We start from the raw sequence: 20373 nt of genomic DNA, 5'->3' as shown, positions 1-20373 counted from the left end.
CAGGACTTCCAGCTGTAATTCAAGGGGTGCGGCAAAAGTGGGGCACTAACCATTCAGGACGGACAGCCAGTGGCACGCACACCCCCATCGTTGGTGGCTCATAAGTAATGGAACAAACCAACATCATTTCAAACTTGATGATTGCCTTTAATACCTGGAGGAAAATCCTTTGCAATCAATGACTGCCCGAAGTCTGGAACCCATGGACATGACCAAACGCTGCGTTTCCTCCCTCAAGATGCTTTGCCAGGCCTTCACCGCAGCTGCCTTCAGCTGCTGCCTGTTTGTGGGTCTTTCGGCCCTCAGTCTTGTCTTCAGTAAGTGAGAAGCATGCTCTATTGGGTGGAGATCAGGTGACTGACTTGGCCATGGAAGAACATCCCACTTCTTTGCCTGGAGAAACTCTGGGGTAGCTTTTGCTGTACGTTTTGGGTCATTATCCATCTGCAATATGAAGCAGCGTCCTATCAGTTTGGCAGCATTCGGCTGAATCTGAGCAGAAAGTATAGCCCTATACACTTCAGAATTCGTCCTGTTGCTTTGATCAGCAGTCAGGTCATCAACAAACACCAGTGACTTGGTTCCACTGGCAGCCACACATGCCCAGGCCATAACACTGCCTCCACCATGTTTGACAGATGATGTGGTATGCTTTGGATCATGAGCTGTTCCTTTCCTTCTCCACACTTTTCTCTTTTCATCATTCTGGTACAAGGTAATCTTGGTCTCATCATTCCAAAGAATCTTATTCCAGAACTGGGCAGGCTTTCTTAGGTGTTTGCTGGCAAAGGCTAATCTGGCCTTCTGGTTCTTGAGCGTTCCCAGTGGTTTGCGCCTTGTTGTGAAGCCTCTGTATTTACATTCATAAAGCTGTCTCTTGACTGTAGATGTTGACAATGACATGCCTACCTCTGCAAGAGCGTTCTTGACCTGGCTAGATGTTGTGAAAGGGCTCCTCTTCACCATGAGCAGCATTCTGTGGTCATCCACTTTAGTTGTCTTCCGTGGTCTGCCAGACCTTTTGCTGTTGCTGAACTTGCCAGTTAATTCCTTCTTTTTCAGGATGTTCCAAACTGCTGTGTTGGCCACTCCCACTGTTTCTGCTATCTCTCTGATGGGTTTATGTTGTTTCCTCAGCCTAATGATGGCCTCCTTCACTCGCATGGACACCTCTTTGGACCTCATGTTGGGAGTTCCAGTGAACAGCTACCAAATGCAAATGTAACACTCAGAACCCCCTCCAGGCCTTTTCTCTGCTTGATTGGCCATGGGGCACCCAGGAAACAGGCCACCCCTGGCCATGCAGCTGCTTGCCAGCCATTTGTTCCATTACTTATGAGCCACCAACGATGGGTGTGTGTGTAGGCCACTGGCTGTACTTCCCGAATGGTCAGTGCCCCACTTTTGTCAAGCCCCTTGAATTACAGCTGGAAGTCCTGACTTCGCTCCCATCTGGGTGTGTGTCCTTTCAACTTCAATGTGGTGGTGTACAGAGGCCAACTGCCAAAACAGTTATCCTTGTTCCAATATTTCTGGCCCTAACTGCAGGTTTACATTAAGATGTGAACTGAACCAGTTTCTCCCGCATCCTTACAAAGGTTCAGGAGCTGTTTGCAGCCCCCCGCCCCCCGACACAAACCTTGTCGAATGCTTCTTGCTGCGAGAGGCATGACTTCAGGCACTCGTCCTTGAAGAGATTGAGGTACCTCTGACGGACATTGGTGGGGACCCTGGCACCAAACTCGGTGGGAATAACTGGTCTTTTGAAGGTTGTACTCTAGAGAAAGGGGGAACGGGTGGAGAATGGACTGTGAGAAATTCAGTCACTCCAGTGCTTGCCTTGTTTCTCACAGGTTGCTCTCCTAGACACAGGCACAGGAAACTGCCTTACCCCAGACCTTTCCCCACCACCTGCTACACAAGATACTTGTAACTGGAGATGTTGCCCGGGATTGAACCCGGGACCTCCTTCATGCAAAGCAGATGCTCTGCCACTGAGCTGTGGTCCCTCCCTGTCCTGCTCAGAACAGACAAAAGGAAGCAAAATGTCACACATGTGGCTAGCAATGGCCTGTTGTGACCATTCTGCCAAACACCTGAGGATAAAATCACTTGCAGATGTATATTCTATGCGCTGTATTGCAGGGGTGACTTCAGGCTTGCTGGATCTGCTTTGCTTTTTACTAGAACCCTGAAATCCACCAACTTGAGCCTGGTGCAATAGACACACACTTAGAATTAAAGAATTCTGTGACCAGGGATTTGTTTGGAGTACCAGAACTGAATGGAGCCCACAGTCCTTCCACTTCCTGGTTACCTCAAGCTTTCTTCATTTCAGCAGGATAATTCAGGGGAGGAGGGGAGTCAATTTGTTGCTGCTATTGTTAAATAATGGGTAGAGAGAAATCCAGAGATCTACCAGTAGATCCAGATCTACCACCTGCCCACCCCTGCTCTATTGCAAAGTGATTCCAGGGTGCACTGAGGTGTGCATGTTAACCTGCTGCGTGGGTGTGTGCACTATCCTTTTCAGGACATTTGTGGTTGTCATCTTGGACGCCATCCCAGCGAGCATACGAGTTTTCAGAGACAAAGCATCAGCACTATTGGAAGATACAGCCCTCCCAGGTAGAAAGGTTTTCTTAAGACCTCCAGGGACTGGAAGGACACAGAAAAAACAAAACCAAAGACAGAACAATATTGAGAACTAAGCCCCAAATTTGAAGCTCGCTTGTTCCAAGCTGTCGGAGCCATGCAAGTCAAGGGTGGGAAGAAGGCCGACCTGGCCCATTTCTGGCACCTGATCCTGCTGGCACCTGAGCAAGCCTACAATATTAATAACCATTTAGAACAGATTAGTTATGCCTCAACTGTTAGGAGATCCCGAGTATGGTACTTTTGATTTTGTCATTAGTGTTTCATTGTATTTAATTGTTCTTGTTTATGGTTTACATTTTTCTCGTAATCCATATTGGGAAAGTTTTTGTTTATTTGAAGGATGGGATATGAATGTGTACTACATAAAAGTTCCTAGTTCGCACTTTTAACACCTATTGATAGACTACAAAGTTTCCAGAAGAAAAGAGAATAGGCCATGTAAAAACAAATGCGGTATAGCTGTGGCACTGCATGGCAGACTGGGATGAAGAACAGATGCTTCAGCAGGAGCAGGCAACTTGTGGCCCTCCAGATGTTTTGGCCTACAAATTCCATCAGCCCTAGTCAGCATGGCCAATGGTGAGGGATGATGGGAGTTGTAGGTGCAAACATCTGGAGGACCACAAGTTGCACACCCCTGCTGTAGGCTGCCTAATCCAACCCCTGGTTCATAAGAACATCAGAAGAGCCCTGCTGGATCAGGCCCAGGGTCCATCTAGTCCAGCATTCTGTTCACACAGTGGCCAACCAGCTGTCGACCGGGAACCAACAAGCAGGGCATGAGCGCAACAGCACCCTCCCATCCATGTTCCCCAGCAACCGGTGTACATAGGCTCACTGCCTCTGGCACTGGAGGTAGCACAGAGCCATCAGGACTAGTAGCCATTAATAGCCTTTTCCCCTGGAAATTTGTCTAACCCCCTTTTAAAGCCATCCAAGTTGGTGGCCATCACTATGTCTCGTGGAAATGAATTCCATAGTTTAACTATGTGCTGTGTGAAGTACTGCCTTTTATCTGTCCTAAATCTCCCACCAATCAGCTTCATGGGAGGGCCCCTTTGGGTTCTAGTATTATGGGAGAGGGAGAAAAATGTCTCCCTATCCACTTTCTCCACACCCTGCATAATGTTGCACACCTCTGTCATGTCTCCCTGACCCTCCTTTTTTCCAAGCTAAATAAGCCCTGCTGTTGCAACCTTCCCTCATAGGGGAGATGCTCCAGCCCCTTGATCATTTTAGGTGTCCTTTTCTGCACCTTTTCCAGCTCAACATCATCTTTTTTTAGGCGTAGTGACCAGAACTGGACACAGTATTCCAAGTGTGGCCGCACCATAGATTTGTAAACCGCCCAGAGAGCTTCGGCTATTGGGCGGTATAGAAATGAAATAAATAAAAAATAATAAAATAAAGGGGCAGTATGATGTTGGCAGTTTTAGCCTCAATTCTTTTTCTAATTATGCCTAACATGTAGTTTGTCTTTTTCATAGTGGCTGCACACTGGGTTGACATCTTCATTGAGCTGTCCACCACAACCCCAAGATCTCTTTCCTGGTTGGTCACCGCTAGCTCAGATCCTCTCAGGCTAGACTTGAAGTTGGGATTTTTTGCCCCAACATGCATCACTTTACACTTGCTTACGTCGAACCACATTTCCCATTCGGATGCCCATTCTCCCAGTTTGGTTCAATTCGGAGAAACCCGAGCTACAGCACCCCCAGCAGATGGCTGCGCAGCCTTTCCCTGCACCTCCAGTGCAGGGTTGCCCGCCCACCCTTCTAGGTCATTGGCTCCATTGTCAAACGGCTCTTGCCACCCCATTTCTTACTGTGCTCAACTGAAATCTGCCCTCCTCTAACTTAAGCCCTCTGGGGCAGCAGCAGAGAACAAGTCTTTGTCCTCTTCTGTGTGGCAGCCCTTCATGGGACCTGAAGGGCTGCCACACAGTCTCCGCCTTTAGTCTTCTCTTCTACAAGCTAAACTGGCTGCCAGTCCATTTCCGGGCCCGATTCAAAGTGCTGGTATTAACATTCAAAGCCTTTAATGGCTTGGGGCCAGGTTACCTGAAGGATGGCCTCCTCCCATATGTGCCTGCCCAGACCCTAAGATCATCCTCAGCGGCCCTTCTCTGTGAGCCCCTGCCAAAGGAAGTGAGGTGGGGGGCTACTAGGAGGAGGACCTTTTCTGCTGTGGCACCCCGGCTGTGGAATGAGCTACCTAGAGAGGTTTGCCTGGCACCTACGTTGTACTCCTTCCAGCACCAGGTGATGACCTTTTTATTCTCCCAGGCATTTTAGCTTTCTCATCTTTTAGCTTTGCTGTTTTAAATCTGTATTTTAAATCCCTGCACTGCTGCTAGGTTTTATTCTGGTTGTATTGTTATACTGTGGTTTTAATGTTTTATATATTTGATACTGTTTTATTGTGTGCTCCTTGGTTTTAATTTTTGTGAACCACCCAGAGAGCTTCAGCTACTGGGCGGTATAGAAATGAAAATAAATAAACATACATACATATCTGGTTCATAGAATCATAGAATAGTAGGGTTGGAAGGGGCCTACAAGGCCATCGAGTCCAACCCCCTGCTCAAGGCAGGAATCCAAGTCAGAGCATCCCTGACAAATGGCTGTCCAGCCTCGTCTTGAACGCCTCCAGTGTGGGAGAGCCCACCACCTCCCCAGGTAATTGGTTCCATTGTCGTATTGCTCTGACAGTCAGGACGTTTTTCCTGATGTTCAGCCGGAATCTGACTTCCTGTCACTGGAGCCCATTATTCCGTGTCCTGCACTCTGGGATGATCAAGAAGAGATCCTGGCCTTCTTCTCTGTGACAACCTTTCAAGTACTTGAAGAGTGCTATCATATCTCCCCTCAGTCTTCTCTTCTCAAGGCTAAACATGCCCAGTTCTTTCAGTCTCTCTTCATAGGGCTTTGTTTCCAGTCCCCTGATCAGCTTTGTTGCCCTCCTCTGAACCCTCTCCAGTTTGTCTGCATCCTTCTTCAAGTGTGGTGCCCAGAACTGGACACAGTACTCCAGATGAGGGCTAACCAGTGCTGAGTAGAGGGGAACTATTACTTCCAGGGATTTGGAAGCTATGCTTCTATGAATGCAGCCCAAAATAGCATTGGCCTTTTTTGCAGCCACATCCCATGGTTGGCTCATATTCAGCTGGTGATCGACAACAATTCCAAGATCCTTCTCAGTTGTAGTGTGGTTGAGCCACGTATTGCCCATCTTGTAACTGTGCATTTGGTTTCTTTTTCCTAGGTGCAGAACTTGACATTTATCCCTATTCAATGTCATTCTGTTGTTTTCTGTCCAGCGCTCCAGTCTATCCAGATCACTTTGAATTTTGTTTCTGTCTTCCAAAGTATTCGCTATCCCGCCCAATTTGGTGTCATCTGCACATTTGATCAGCATTCCCTGCACCTCCTCCTCCAAGTCATTAATACAAATGTGGAAGAGCACTGGGCCCAGGACTGAGCCCTGCGGTACCCCACTCGTTACCTCTCCCCAGTTTGAGAAGGTCCCATTGATATTATTATTATTATTAAATTTATTAATCGCCCATCTGGCTGGTCACCCAGCCACTCTGGGTGATGTACAACATACAATAAAACAGTTTAAAACAATGAAATTCTACAATAAAAACATTTTCTAAAAAACCCTAACCCACCCCAAATGCCTGCCTGAACAACCACGTTTTTAATGCACGACGGAAGCTCATTAAAGAGGGGGCATGACCGAGTTCCCTAGGGAGGGAGTTCCACAGAGTGGGGGCCACCACAGAAAAGGCCCTCTCCCTCGTCCCCACCAGTCTAGCTGTCCTGGCTGATGGGACAGAGAGAAGGCCATCCGAGGCTGATCTTGTTAAGCAGCCTGTCTGGTGCTGCTGGAGGCGCTCCTTAAGATAGGCTGGGCCGGAACCATATAGGGTTTTAAAGGTCAAAACCAACACCTTGAATTTGGCCCAGAAAACAACTGGTAACCAGTGCAACTCCTTCAGCACTGGAGTGATGTGATCTCGCCAGCGGCTGCCTTTAATCAGGCGAGCCACCAGGTTCTGTACCAGCTGCAGTTTCCGAACTATCTTCAAGGGTAACCCCACGTAGAGCGCATCACAGTAGTCTAAACGAGAGGAGACCAGGGCGTGTACTACCGATGGGAGCAGATGGTCAGGAAGAAAGGGGTGCAGCCGCCATATCAGATGGAGTTGATACAGCGCTGTCCGGCTCACAGCTGACACCTGAGCCTCCGTGGACAGCTGGGAGTCCAAAATGACCCCCAGGCTGCGGACCTGGTCTTTCAAGGGTAGCCGTACCCCATTCAACACCAGGTCAACATCCCCCAACCTCCTCTTGTCTCCCACCAAAAGTACCTTGGTCTTGTCAGGGTTCAGCTTCAGCTTATTCCTCCCCATCCAGCCACTCACCATCTCCAGACATTTGGACAGGGATTCTACGGCCAACCTTGATGAAGATTTGAATGAGAGATAGAGCTGCATGTCATCCGCATATTGATGACACTGCACCCCGAACCTCCTGATGTTCGCCCCCAGCGGCTTCACATAGATGTTAAATAGCATCGGGGAGAGGATGGAACCCTGTGGCACCCCACAAGTAAGTGGCCACGGGTCCGAAACCTCCTCTCCCAGTGCTACCCTCTGGTACCTGCCGGAGAGGAAGGACCGGAACCACCGCAATACGGTGTCTCCAATGCCCAACCCCTCCAGGCGGTCCAGGAGGATACCGTGGTCAACGGTATCAAAAGCCGCTGAGAGGTCGAGGAGAACAAGGAAGGAGCATTCACCCCTATCCAGAGCCCTCCTCATATCATCTACCAAGGCGACCAAGGCCGTTTCTGTCCCATGCCCAGGCCTGAAGCCCGACGGAAATGGGTCTAGATAATCCGTTTCTTCCAAGTGTGCCTTCAACTGCACCGCCACCACCCGCTCAATCACCTTGCCCAAAAATGGCAGATTTGAGACTGGGTGAAAGTTGTTCAAAACTTGAGGATCCAAGGAGGGATTCTTTAAGAGCGGTCTTATCACTGCCTCCTTGAGGGCTGATGGCATCACTTCCTCCTCAAGGGAGGCGTTCACCACCGCCCTGATCCCCTCACCCAGTCTCTCTCTGCAGCCCATAATGAGCCAAGATGGGCAAGGATCAAGTAAGCAGGTGGTCGGCCGTACAGATGAAAGCACCTTGACCACTTCATCAGGAGGAAGAAGCTGGAACCGATTCCACAAAACCGGTTTGCCACAGGCCGCCTCTTGCTCACTAACTGTATCCACAGCGTGCAGAGTAACACACCTAATCTGATCAATTTTATCTGCAAAGTGCCTTGCCAAGGCCTCACAGGAGGCCTTAGAATGCTCCAGTGGTTCCGGAGCCACAGGACCGACCAGGATCCGGACCACTTGGAACAGCCTCCTGGAACAGCACTCTGCAGATGCGATAGAGGCAGCATAATATTCCTTTTTTGCTGCCTTCACCGCCATGTGATAGGCTGAAGATACAGCTCTAGCCCGTGTCTGATTGTCTTTGGAGCGAGACTTCCGCCACCGGCGCTCTAGCCGTCTCACCTCCTGTTTCAGAGCTCGTAACCGCGGATTGAACCATGGTGCAGTCCGAGCCCTGTTCAGGGGGAGAGGGCGTTTCGGAGCCACCCAATCTAATGCCCCAGTGATTGCGGCATTCCAGCCACCCACCAGGGTCTCGACTGAGTGGCCGTTGGCGTGCCCCAGAGAATCCCCAAGGACGTTCAGGAATCCATTTGGATCCATAAGACGCCTGGGGCGGACCATTTTAATGGGTCCTCCACCCCTGCGGAGGGGTTGTGGAACCGAGAAGTCCAACATCACCAGATAGTGATCTGACCATGACAAGGGGGTGGTGGATATACCCCCGACTTCCAGATCACTCCCCACTTCTCCAGATACAAACACAAGGTCTAGTGCATGACTGGCTACATGGGTGGGCCCAGTTAGAATATGGTGCAGCTCCCAGGAGGCCATGGTCTCCATGAAGTCCCGAGGTGCTCCTGTGAGGATGGCCTCCGAATGTACATTGAAGTCCCCCAACACCAATAAGTTAGGGGACTGTACATGCACACCAGAGACCACCTCAAGCACCTCGGCCAGGGAGTCAGTCGTGCAGCGGGGTGGACGGTACACGAGCAGAATCCCCAGACTGCCCTTCAGGCCTAACCTCCAGTACATGAACTCAGCAACCTTGGTCTCCCGGAGAGGGGGTCTGGTGAAGACCAAGGACTCCCAGTAGATAACAGCCACTCCCCCTCCCCGATCCCCAGCCCTCGGCTGCTGTGCAGACGAAAATCCCGCTGGACACATGGCTGCAAGGGTTGGAGCAGCAGCCTCGGCCAGCCAGGTCTCCGTAATACATGCCAGGTCTGCACCCTCATCCAGGATCATGTCATGGATGAGGGAGGTTTTCTGGGTAACAGACCTGGCATTGCAGAGCAGCAAACGAAGGCCAGAAGATGGGGTCACGCCTCCCCCAGCCATCCTTTGGCTCTGGACAGGCCCGGAGCAGGGGACAGATACTACACATCTCTCCCTTGTTCCCCTTACCTGGCATGGCCTGCCCCTAGCGCTCCGCCAGCGCCTGCCGCCCAGCCTCGGTATGTTCTGGCCCCCAACACTCCCCCCACTGCCTCCATCAGGTGGACACATGCCCCCTCGCCCCCGCCTATCAGGCAGGCTACCCACCCTTCAAAACACAACAAAATACCCCAGAAAAATGTAACAAAACAAAACAAAAAACAATTAAAAATCCCCTTAAAAATAATGCCAGGCAGGAGTCCACAGGGAAGGCCTGGTGGTGGTGGTGGCAGCAGCAGGCCCAGCAGCAGCAGGCACGCCTCTTCCCCGGTGGTGGTGGTAGCTTCTCCTGCAGAAGAAGAATGAGTCCGATTCTGTAGCCAGCTGTGGATCCACCGGATCGTTGTTTCATCTAGCCCACTTTGAGCTAGTTTGCTCATCAGGACATCATGGGGCACTTTGTCGAAAGCTTTGCTGAAGTCGAGGTATATGATGTCCACAGCATTCCCACGGTCCACAAGGGAGGTTACCTGATCAAGAAATGAGATCAGATTCATCTGGCAGGACTTGTTTTTGACAAACCCATGTTGGCTTCGAGTTATCACGGCATTGTTTTCAAGGTGCTTCCAGATGGATTGCTTGATCATCTGCTCCAGAATTTTCCCAGGGATTGATGTCAGACTGACTGGTCTGTAGTTCCCAGGTTCCTCCTTTTTACCCTTTTTGAAGAGAGGGACAACATTAGCCCTCCTCCAGTCATCTGGCACTTCCCCCGTCCTCCATGATTTCTCATAGAGAATAGACAGCGGTTCTGAGAGTTCTTCTGCCAGTTCCTTTATTACTCTAGGATGCAGTTCATCTGGCCCTGGAGATTTGAACTCATTCAAAGTAATTCGGTGTTCCTTGACCATATGCCTATCGATCTCAAGCTGCAATCCTGCCCCTTCAGCCTGGACTTCGCCTTTGCCAGGAGGGTCATAGACCCTCTTTGGGGAGAAGACTGAGCCAAAGTAGGAATTGAGCACCTTTTCTTTGTCATCTGTTATCATTTTGCCATCCTTATTTAATTAGCTGAGCCACCATTTCTTTCCTCTGTCTTTTACTATGTACGTAGCTGAAGAAAGCCTTTTTGTTGTTTTTAGCATCCCTTGCTAACCTCAGCTCATTCTCAGCTTTAGCCTTCCTGACGCCATCCCTGCAATTCTGTGCTACCTGCCTGTACTCTTCCTTTGTTGCTTGGCCTTCCTTCCACTTCCTATATGTGTCCTTTTTTGTTTTCAGGTCATCCCTAAGCTTTTTGTGAAGCCCCATTGGCTTCTTCTGTTGTCTTCCACCTTTTCTTCTTGTTGGAATTATTTGTGATTGTGCCTTGAGAATTTCCTTTTTTAAAAGCTCCCACCCATCTTGGACTCCTTTTCTCGTTAGAGTCGCTTGCTAGGGGACCTTACTGATCATTGTTCCAAGTTTATTAAAATCAGCTTTCCTAAAATCCAGGGTACGCGTTTGACTACACTCAGCTTTTGCTTCCCTTAGAACCAAGCACTCAAGTACAACATGGTCGCTTTCCCCCAGAGTTCATGTAACTACTACTTTATCCACTAAGTCATCTCTGTTGGTTAGGATCAAGTCAAGGATAGCCGATCCTCTAGTTCCTTCCTCTACTTTCTGTAGGAGGCAGTTATCTACAGAAATGCAGAATTTGTCTCCCAACAAATATCAGGGAAATTGAAGTCCCCCATTACTACTACATCATGCTTCCTTAAAACATTGGCTATTTGCTTTTCAAAAGTTTCATCCTTGTCTTCTCCTTGACTGGGTGGCCGGTAGTAGACTCCACCAGGTTCCTTTTATTCTTTGCTCCGTTTATTTCAACACAGATGCTCTCGATGGGGCTACCAAGATCTCGAAGATCTATCTGGAGATCTCGAAAGCTTGCACATTGGAGGGTCCATCGTCTGGCCAAGGCTAGGTGTTGCTGATAAATCGGGGCAATCGACAGGAGGTCCCGAGAGGTTAGCCAGTGTGGTGTAGTGGTTAGATCTGAACCTGGGTCTTCCCAATCCAAGTCTGAAACTTTTAACTGTAGAACTTCCCCCGCCCCCGATGCCAAGGGCTGCACTCCCTTAGAGGAAAGCAGCTGGAGGTTGTATACTATAGCGGTTGGCAGGGCTAAAGCACACTGAAGCACACTGGGTGACTTCTCTCTTGGCCCATCCTACCTCTCAGGGTTCTTTATGTGGATAAAATGATATGGAGGAAAATGCATTCAAAGCCTTGAGTTCCTTGGAGGAAAGGCAAGATACAGACATAAATAACATTCCATTAATTGGGCAAATCTTGAAGAACACAGGCATGCATCTTGCTGCATTTTAGACACAAACACATCACACCCAGTTTTAATACAAGAGGGTGGAAAAACAGCTTGTGCCCCGATAACTGAAACAGTTTAAGAATCACTGCCCTGGGCAGTCAAGCTGGTACTGGCACCAGTGAAATGAAGAGACATGGAGTATGTCCAGTAGCAATGGGCAAACACCCCTCAGCTCAAATGGGAATTGGCTTGGTGCTTACAAGCTGTCTTGGCAATATTTGGAAAAGCCTTGCCTGAAAGCCTTCCTCTAGCTCATGTGACTGAGGAGATGCCCACCCTAGACCACCCCACTCCTCAGCTTCAGCCAGATGGCCAAGAAAGAGGGCTTACAGAGAAAATATTTAATTTTTATACCGCCCAGTAGCCAAAGCTCTCTGGGCAGTTCACAAAATTAAAGCCACAAAAATACAACAGAAAATACAATATAAAATATAACAGAATAAAAATACAACCAGAGTAGAACTACCAGTAGTGCAGATTTTCAAAATGCAAAATATGAAGAGAGATGGGTAGCTTCCCCAAGCTTGGTCAGAGGAGATCAGGGAGTGCACAGCTCCCATTCTCCCAAGCACTTCCCTGAGCTGTGTGCCTTGTGGACTAGTTCACTCAGTTCTCTGGAGCCTAAAAAAAACAGCCTTCGAGGTTTTGCCCAGCTTTGTCTAAGCTGTGACCGATGTCCAGGACTTGAACAAACAATAAGATGGAATTTTGAAGGGAAGTTGAAAACATGAAGATCACAGATGTGCAGAACCTGGTTTTATATCCTCAAGCAAGGACTTCTTCCAGGAGGAAAAGCATGCTCGATTCATAATGAGCATTACAAACTGGGCATATTCCGTATTCTGAAATTAGGCAATTGCAAACACCAGCAACATGACTAATTTGTGGTTAACATGAACATCACAATTGTTAATATCTAGAGGGGGCGGGGCCAGGGGAGAAGTTGGCCAGCCAAAGCGGGAAGCCCTGCACACTGCAGACTCCCCACCCCTGGGCTAGGAGTACAATAAGCCAGCTCTCCCGGTGGAAAGGGTTTTCTGCAAGAGCGACATGCTCTCTTACCACACTTTGAGGCTGCAGGAAAGGCTGCATTGGGCACATGAGCAATCTTTTTTCCTCCTTTGTGGATTGCAGGGGAGGCCCTTTGAGGCACCACAGATAATTGCGTTGGCAGCAGCCGCTGCTGGGCCAGCTGTACAGCCTGCTTCTGAGCCAGCTGGATCCTCTGGTCCTCTTGGGCAGTTGGGGGCCAGTAGGGTCGGACAGCAAACTTGCTCGGGACTTTGACCTGCACGGGAAAAGCGAGGCGCTGGTTTGCACGGACAAGAGCAGTGAAGGATCACCTGGGATTTAGCCACCCTGGTTGTGGCACCCCAAATTATGGCCTTATTTTGAACAGATGACGTAAAGGGCCAGAGACCCACCAATTCGCTCCTACACAAGACAAGACACAAACCAAGAGCTCTTTGAAGACACTGTGAGCAGCACAGCGTTCCATGCACTTCAGCAGTTCACGCCAGCTTGCCTGCATGTGATGGGTGCCCTATGGAAGAGAGCTTCTGAGGCACTGGAGGAGAGCACTCTACCGGCATCTACAATGGGGGGGGGGGTGTTGGGAGCTAAAGAGCCCTCTGCCTTCAGCTTGCATGGGAAGCAGCAGCCAAGGTGCATAAGCTTGTTCTCCCCACCCCCACCAAAAATGCGAACTCCTTTGCAAAGCAATTTGGGGACAGTGGCATAACGCTTACTAAGAACCTGCAAATATTTGAGTTGCGGGATTTCCAACCCATTTCACCTGAGTCCCTTATCTCTTTGGCCATAGAGGAGGGCTTAATGGACAAACAGGCAAAGGACACACAATCAGCCAGAACATGAGATGTGCTGACCACCGGCCAAACACCAGTGTTTGCGTGTCAACAAAGCTGGTGAATATCCGGAAGCTTCAGAAATACCCAGTGAATGTTAATGGTTATCTAAATGTGGCTGCTGGCATTCACTGGTGCTTCATCCAAATGGCAGGGAAACAAATAACATTTGTTTTCAGAATTCACTATGTTAAACTGGGGCTATTTATCTTTTTCACAGTATTTTAAGATCCTGCTTTTCTAATTTAGGTAAGCACTCAAATTGGACCACAGAACATAAACTCAGCATCACAGGAGTATTTGTTCTAAACACAACACAGAAAACTATGAACAAAATAAATAATTTTAAAACACAACTGGACAACACACAACATTTAAAATGGGAATGGACTGTTACTAAAAATGAAGCCCCCTCTGGTCAAAAGAGTCCAGTGGAAGAGACGTAATTTTTACTGCCTGCCAGAAGGCGAGCAGAGATGTAGCCAGGTTATGGGATGCTTACTCCTTTGGGTTGAGTAGGTATCCCATAACCTTGGCTGCCACAACAGAGAGGACCTTGCTGCCCTTCCAATCCATCCACCGCACATCTGATGGCGGAGGGTAGTACAGCAGGGCTGACCTCAGTGGTCAGGCAAGCAATTGTGGGAGAAGAGAATTTTTAAGATACCTGGCTTCTAAACCACTTGGAATGCTCATTCTTCACACATAAATGTTGGACACAAAATCTTAGATATTCACTAGCCCACTTTGTGTTGCTTGTGTGAAGGGGCAAGATGAGTACAAAGGGACTGCGGAGCTGTGCATTTAGCCCTGGCCCTAAGGCCTTGTGGCTCCTTTTGGCTGCTCATGTGTTGAGAGAAATAAGTAAAGTTATCCCTCAAGTATTTTATGTTGCTCCTCAGCTAAAAAGGCTCCCGGAGCAGCTTACACACAATCAGTAAAACAAGACAGTCCCTGCCTGCAGGCTTGCCTTCTAAAAACACACGACACGTGAGGGAAAAAGGGATGGGAAGAGGGAAAAATTAAGTAGCCTTTCCGCAGGCTACTGGTGGAATGACCCTGCTTCCCCTCTCACCTCCCTCTGTACAGCCTGCTGGAACAGCTGCTGGTGGCGACAGCTGCGGGAGGAGCAGAGGCCTTCATGGACAAGGATCCCTGTGTGATGCAAAATCCAAGATCAGGGTTCCACACCACACAGGGAGCCTCCCTGAGTAGAGAAGACTCCCTGCTGCAGAAGTTGGTCCTTAACACACGAAGGGCTGAGAGAGGCTGCGCACCCTCAGGGACCAGGACTCAATGCACAGCCCCGCAGCCCCTTGGAATCCATGTTGCTCCTTCATGCAACATGTGAAGAAGGCTGACTGTAAGACATACAGTCAGGGCCAGAAATATTGGAACAAGGATAACTGTTTTGGCAGTTGGCCTCTGTACACCACCACATTGAAGTTGAAAGGAGAAACACCCAGATGGGAGCAAAGTCAGGACTTCCAGCTGTAATTCAAAGGGCTGAGCAAAAGTGGGGCACCAACCATTCGGGAAGTACAGCCAGTGGCATGCACCCCCCCCCCCATCGTTGATGGCTCATAAGTAATGGAACGAATGGCTGGCAAGCAGCTGCATGGCCAGGGGTGGCCTGTTTCCTGGGTACCCCATGACCAATCAAGCAGATGAAAGGCCTGGAGGGGGTTCTGAGTGTTACATTTGCATTTCGTAGCTGTTCACTGGAACTCCCAACATGAGGTCCAAAGAGGTGTCCATGCGAGTGAAGGAGGCCATCATTAGGCTGAGGAAACAACATAAACTCATCAGAGAGATAGCAAAAACAGTGGGAGTGGCCAACACAACAGTGTGGAACATCCTGAAAAAGAAGGAATTAACTGGCAAGCTCAGCAACAGCAAAAGGCCTGGAAGACCATGGAAGACAACTAAAGGGGATGACCGCAGAATGCTGCTCATGGTGAAGAGGAACCTTTCACAACATCTAGCCAGGTCAAGAATGCTCTTGAGGAGGTAGGCATGTCATTGTCAACTTCTACAGTCAAGAGAAGGCTTTATGAATGTAAATACAGAGGCTTCACAACAAGGTGCAAACCACTGGGAACGCTCAAGAACAGACAGGCCAGATTAGCCTTTGCCAGCAAACACCTAAGAAAGCCTGCCCAGTTCTGGAATAAGATTCTTTGGACTGATGAAACCAAGATTAACTTGTACCCGAATGATGGGAAGAGAAAAGGATGGAGAAGGGAAGGGACAGCTCATGATCCAAAGCATACCACATCATCTGTCAAACATGGTGGAGGCAGTGTTATAGCATGGGCACGTATGGCTGCCAATGGAGCCCGGTCACTGGTGTTTATTGATGACCTGACTGCTGATCAAAGCAGCAGGATGAATTCTGACGTGTATAGGGCTATACTTTCTGCTCAGATTCATCCAAATGCTGCCACACTGATAGGACGCCGCTTCATATTGCAGATGGATAATGACCCAAAACATACAGCAAAAGCTACCCAAGAATTTCTCCAGGCAAAGAAGTGGGATGTTCTTCAATGGCCAGGTCAATCACCTGATCTCAACCCAATAGAGCATGCTTCTCACTCACTGAAGACAAGACTGAAGGCAGAAAGACCCACAAACAAGCAGCAGCTGAAGACAGCTGAAGTCAAGGCCTGGCAAAGCATCTCGAGGGAGGAAACGCAGCATTTGGTCATGTCCATGGGTTCCAGACTTCAGGCAGCCATTGACTGCAAAGGATTTTCATCCAGGTATTAAAGGTGACCCTTAAGTTTGAAATGATGTTGGTTTGTTCCATTACTTATGAGCCACCAACGATGGGGGTGTGTGCATGCCACTGGCTGTCCTTCCTGAATGGTTAGTGCCCCACTTTTGTCAAACCCCTTGAATTACAGCTGAAAGTCCTGAGTTCGCTCCCATCTGGGTGTGTTTCCTTTCAACTTCAATGTGGTGGTGTGCAGAGGCCAACTGCCAAAACAGTTATCCTTGCTCCAATATTTCTGGCCCTGACTGTATGTAAGAGCTACACACAGGCACCCCAGTGTACATCATTAAGGCTTTCTAGAACCTTCAAACATTAAACTTACGTGCCACGCACTGTTCAGCATGTGCATTCCAAATCCCATTCTTCTGGGCTGGACATATGTCAAGGCCCGCATCAGCAGGGTTGGAGAATGGCCACATCGTGGACCATACCACATATGCACCTGTTCAGTTCAGCTTTGAAACCCACTTACATTTCCTTGCTTCGTTACATGGGAGATCCTCCTTTTCTGGCCGGGAAAGAGCATGGTTAAACTGGCATTCATAATCTTTTCCTCAAATCCTTCCTCTTTCAGTGGCTGGGGAGGAGAGAAAATACTGCATGTTTGAAAGGCGAGTGATGCTTTTTCTGCTCCATGGGGTTTCCCCTCCTCCTTTTTTAAATGGGAGACTTGCCCCATACTAATGGAATTACGAAAGGGAAGCCTCTTCGAAACAGGAGGGAAGATGCTGGCTGTCGGGGGGAGGGGGGGAGGTGTAACCAAAGAAAGACAGCTAACCTTGAGGGGGAAAAGGGCATTTCACAGAAGCTGTCACATGAAGTGTAAGAAAGTGCACTTTGCTTTCTTTGAAAGGCCCAACAGCCAGGAAGGCCCTCACCTCGCAACCTTCTGCCTGCAATGACAGCCATTTATCAGCAACATCTATATCCTATAGCCAAACTTGTAGATTCACAGATGAAGTGCTGTCCCTAGGGCAAAAGGAACTCATTTGGAGACTGGCACAACTCAAGCTGTGGTAGTTTTGCAGAGGAATTATTAAAAAGAACTACTGTTGCGGGGGCAGGGGGGAGCTCTTAATATCAGCAACTCTAGATTACCAAGATTTGGGGCTTCCTACCTGGCTTCGCAGACACTCCTGTGATCATCATTCCACCCAACAGCAATACTGTTTGACCCCAAGAAAAGCAACCCTGAGAGCGCGCTGAAAATATATCCCCAGCAGTTAATATCACACCTATGCTGTTTTGCCATGTCTGCCTGGCCCAATGGCTCTGGAGGGCAAAGGCTGCTTTGCAACCCAGTTTCTACACTTTTTCCTTCCTGGAATATTTTCCTCCCCTTTGATGAAATCTTCAGCTATCGTGTTCCTACAGGTGAGGGTAAGCAGATTCCACCAGTGAGGTCAAACTGAATGGAATCCCCACCCTGTTTCAAATCTTGCCATTTCTCCTTTTACAGCATGCTCAATTTCACTTTATTTAATGTTCCTTATTAAACTCAAAAAGGGTTTGAGCCAACGTGGCTGGACACACTGTCACACTGAAAGCACTACTAAGGGTATAGCACTATCCAACCTTCCCGGGAGTAAGCCCCACCGAATTCAGAGGGACCTGCTTCTGAGTGAAGACACACACAAGACCAAGCTGCTAGAAACTCCCCATCCTGCTCTAGCTTGCCCAGACCCAACCTTTACCTGTTTTCCCAGCCTGCCTTTGTCTTCCATTTTCACAACGGTAGATTCGTTAAAAATCCGAAGGCATTCCTCTATCGGGTCAGATTCAAAGTCCGGATCCTTCTCCACATCAGAATAATCAACCTCACTGGAAGAGGGGGATGCCGCCGAGGAAGGAGCCTTGGACAATTTAGGCTGCTTGATGCTCCTCACTCCCTTGTCTTGGGGAAAAGGGAAACTGCTGTCGTCACCGTCCGAGTTGACATCAGGGAAGGCAACAGGAAGAGGCGGCACTGCCTGCCCTTCGTCCCCACTCTCATCCCCAAAGAGGTCGATGTGGCTCAGCGCCCACTGTTTAACCTTGCACTTGGCCTCAGAGTTCCCCACAGCCAGGGAGTTTGCCTCGGGCCTCTCAGGGGCTGGTCGCTTGCCTCTCCTGTCTTTCTGTTCAGTCCTAGAAGCCTCCGTTTTCTTTTTCAAGTCAGTGGGCTTCAGCTTACTATCCTTCTTACCAGCTCCTGCCTTCTCAGGGCCAGCTCCTTGGCCAACATTTTTGTTCTTGCCAGAGTTCTCTTTACTACCAGCTCCTATCACAGATTTCGGCTTCTCAAGCTTCTTTATGTGCCCATCGACACGGGACTTGCCATGTTTGTCCTTACGCCTCTCCCTGTTTTTGCGCAGCCCCTTTGCATCTATCTTCTCTTTGTCTGCCATTTTGCTTTGGTCCTTCTTATGATCTGTCTTGTGGCCATCGGCGTTTTTCTTTTTCAGCTTGTCCTTTGATGCCCCTTTGTTTTTCTCCACCTCTTTTGTGCCCCTGCTAGAAGGTGCTTTGGCCAGCTTGGCATCCTTCTTTAGCAAGTCTTTGACAACAGCTCCCTGACGGCTTTCAATGTCTCCCATATCATAGTGCACAGCAGTCTCTTTCATCTGCTGAGAACTAGAGTCCATCTGTTGGGTTTCCTTGTCTTTGTCAACCAATGCACCAGTTAATTTGCTCTCCAAACTACCTTTAGATTTTGAAGGGAAGATAGAAGCCATTTGGCATTCCTCTTCCAAGTCAGAGAACCTGGAGACTGGCTCATCCTTGCTAGTTGCGTTGCAATGTTTCTTGAGTGAAGGAGAAAATACTTCCCCAAGATCAACTGCTTTCTTCCGCTTGGTCCCCTTCTGTTCCTTGGCTTTGCTCAAGAGCCTGGCAGAGTAATTTGAAAGAGGGTCATACTCCAAATCCGTCGAAGGCTTGGAGTTGTCAATGATGTATTTGCTACTTGTGACAGGACAGCTGTACTTCTTTGGCTGGGTGACCATCAAGGGAACATACTCCAGTGAGGTGCCCTTGGATTTCACATTGTTGAAAGAATCCAAGGTATATTTGCTAGACTGACTAGAAGCAGCCACCGCAAGAGGAGTAGGAATGCAGTCAGCATTACCACTGACATTGTAGCTGCCTGGGGTATATCCCAAGGAAGGAAATGAGTTGGATACTGCTAACTCAGCAGCCTTGGAAGCAAGTGAAGGGGCCTTGGCTGTCTCCAAAAGCTCCTCATATTTTTTCTGCTCGAGCTCATATTCGTTCTTAGCAACCTCAATAGCCCTGTCTATCAACTCAATCTCCAGAATGCTGGTGGCCGAGTTGGTAATATCCCCCAAGGCGCCATTGCTGCTTTGTGCTGTGGGCTTGGGAAGTTCTGGGTTGTAAGGGTCATAGCTGCACCCTTGGAAGGAAAAGAAAACATTTGTATTAACCTTCCTCATAATATTCCCATCAAATCCCAATGGATAACAATCTACCAGGATGGATTAGAAGGGGAGGTAAGACAGCAAGCCCCCCCCCCCCCCCAAGCTCCCGGCCAGGTTGGGACCGGCTGCCATTTGGCTCTTTTGCTCCTTGAACTGCCTTCAGCAGCAGCCAATCTACCTGGTCATGATACAACTTCAATATGTAGGAGTATGAAAGCACTAGTACCTGAACTTGCTCATCTTCCTGCGCCCTCTCCGTCTCCTTTATATCACAACAAGACTGCATGCCTGAATGGCTAGGGATCTAAAGGACCACCTTGAACCGCATGAGCCTGCCTGTACACTGAGCTCATAATTGGAGGCTCTCCTCTGGGTCATCATCAACATCAGAAATTAGGGGGATTGGGGGACGGGGGGATGGGAATTCCATAAGCCCGGCATTTATGGAAGTTCCTCCCTAAAGAGGTTCACCTGGCGCCAACTGCATTATTCTTCTGGTGCCAGGTGAAGATATTTTACTGTTTTATCTCTTGTGTTCACCGCTCCAAAATCTGTTCTAGATATGGAGCGATATACAAATATTGTAAATAATTAATACATATTTTTATTTCCAGGGATTCCAGCATGGAACATAAATCAGTTGATGGAAAACATTTTCTCTGAATTCTTATGCTGAATTTTTACATGGCTGTTCTTCTTTGCATTCATTTTCATTGTGATTTTAT

The 20373-nt window shown here is 48.7% G+C and overlaps 1 protein-coding gene across 1 annotated transcript in view; it reads right to left on the bottom strand.

Moving 5' to 3' along the window:
- LOC146334057 (RNA exonuclease 1 homolog) overlaps positions 1-20135 on the bottom strand; it is a 41889-nt gene extending 21754 nt beyond the window's left edge. Inside the window, 6 exon segments of the mRNA XM_084824912.1 lie at positions 1640-1777; positions 2501-2658; positions 12651-12876; positions 16705-16809; positions 17927-19623; positions 20120-20135. Coding sequence (XP_084681038.1) covers positions 1640-1777; positions 2501-2658; positions 12651-12876; positions 16705-16809; positions 17927-19623; positions 20120-20135 — 2340 coding nt within the window.
- Positions 20136-20373: the final 238 nt, after the last annotated feature.

This window comes from Heloderma suspectum, chromosome W (assembly GCF_057233095.1).
Source record: "Heloderma suspectum isolate Gila_16-S chromosome W, 16-S_ref, whole genome shotgun sequence".
Classification (NCBI taxonomy): Eukaryota; Metazoa; Chordata; class Lepidosauria; order Squamata; family Helodermatidae; genus Heloderma; species Heloderma suspectum.
The sequence above is the reverse complement of the archived record's forward strand: the minus strand, read 5'-3'. Positions and strand labels throughout refer to the sequence as shown.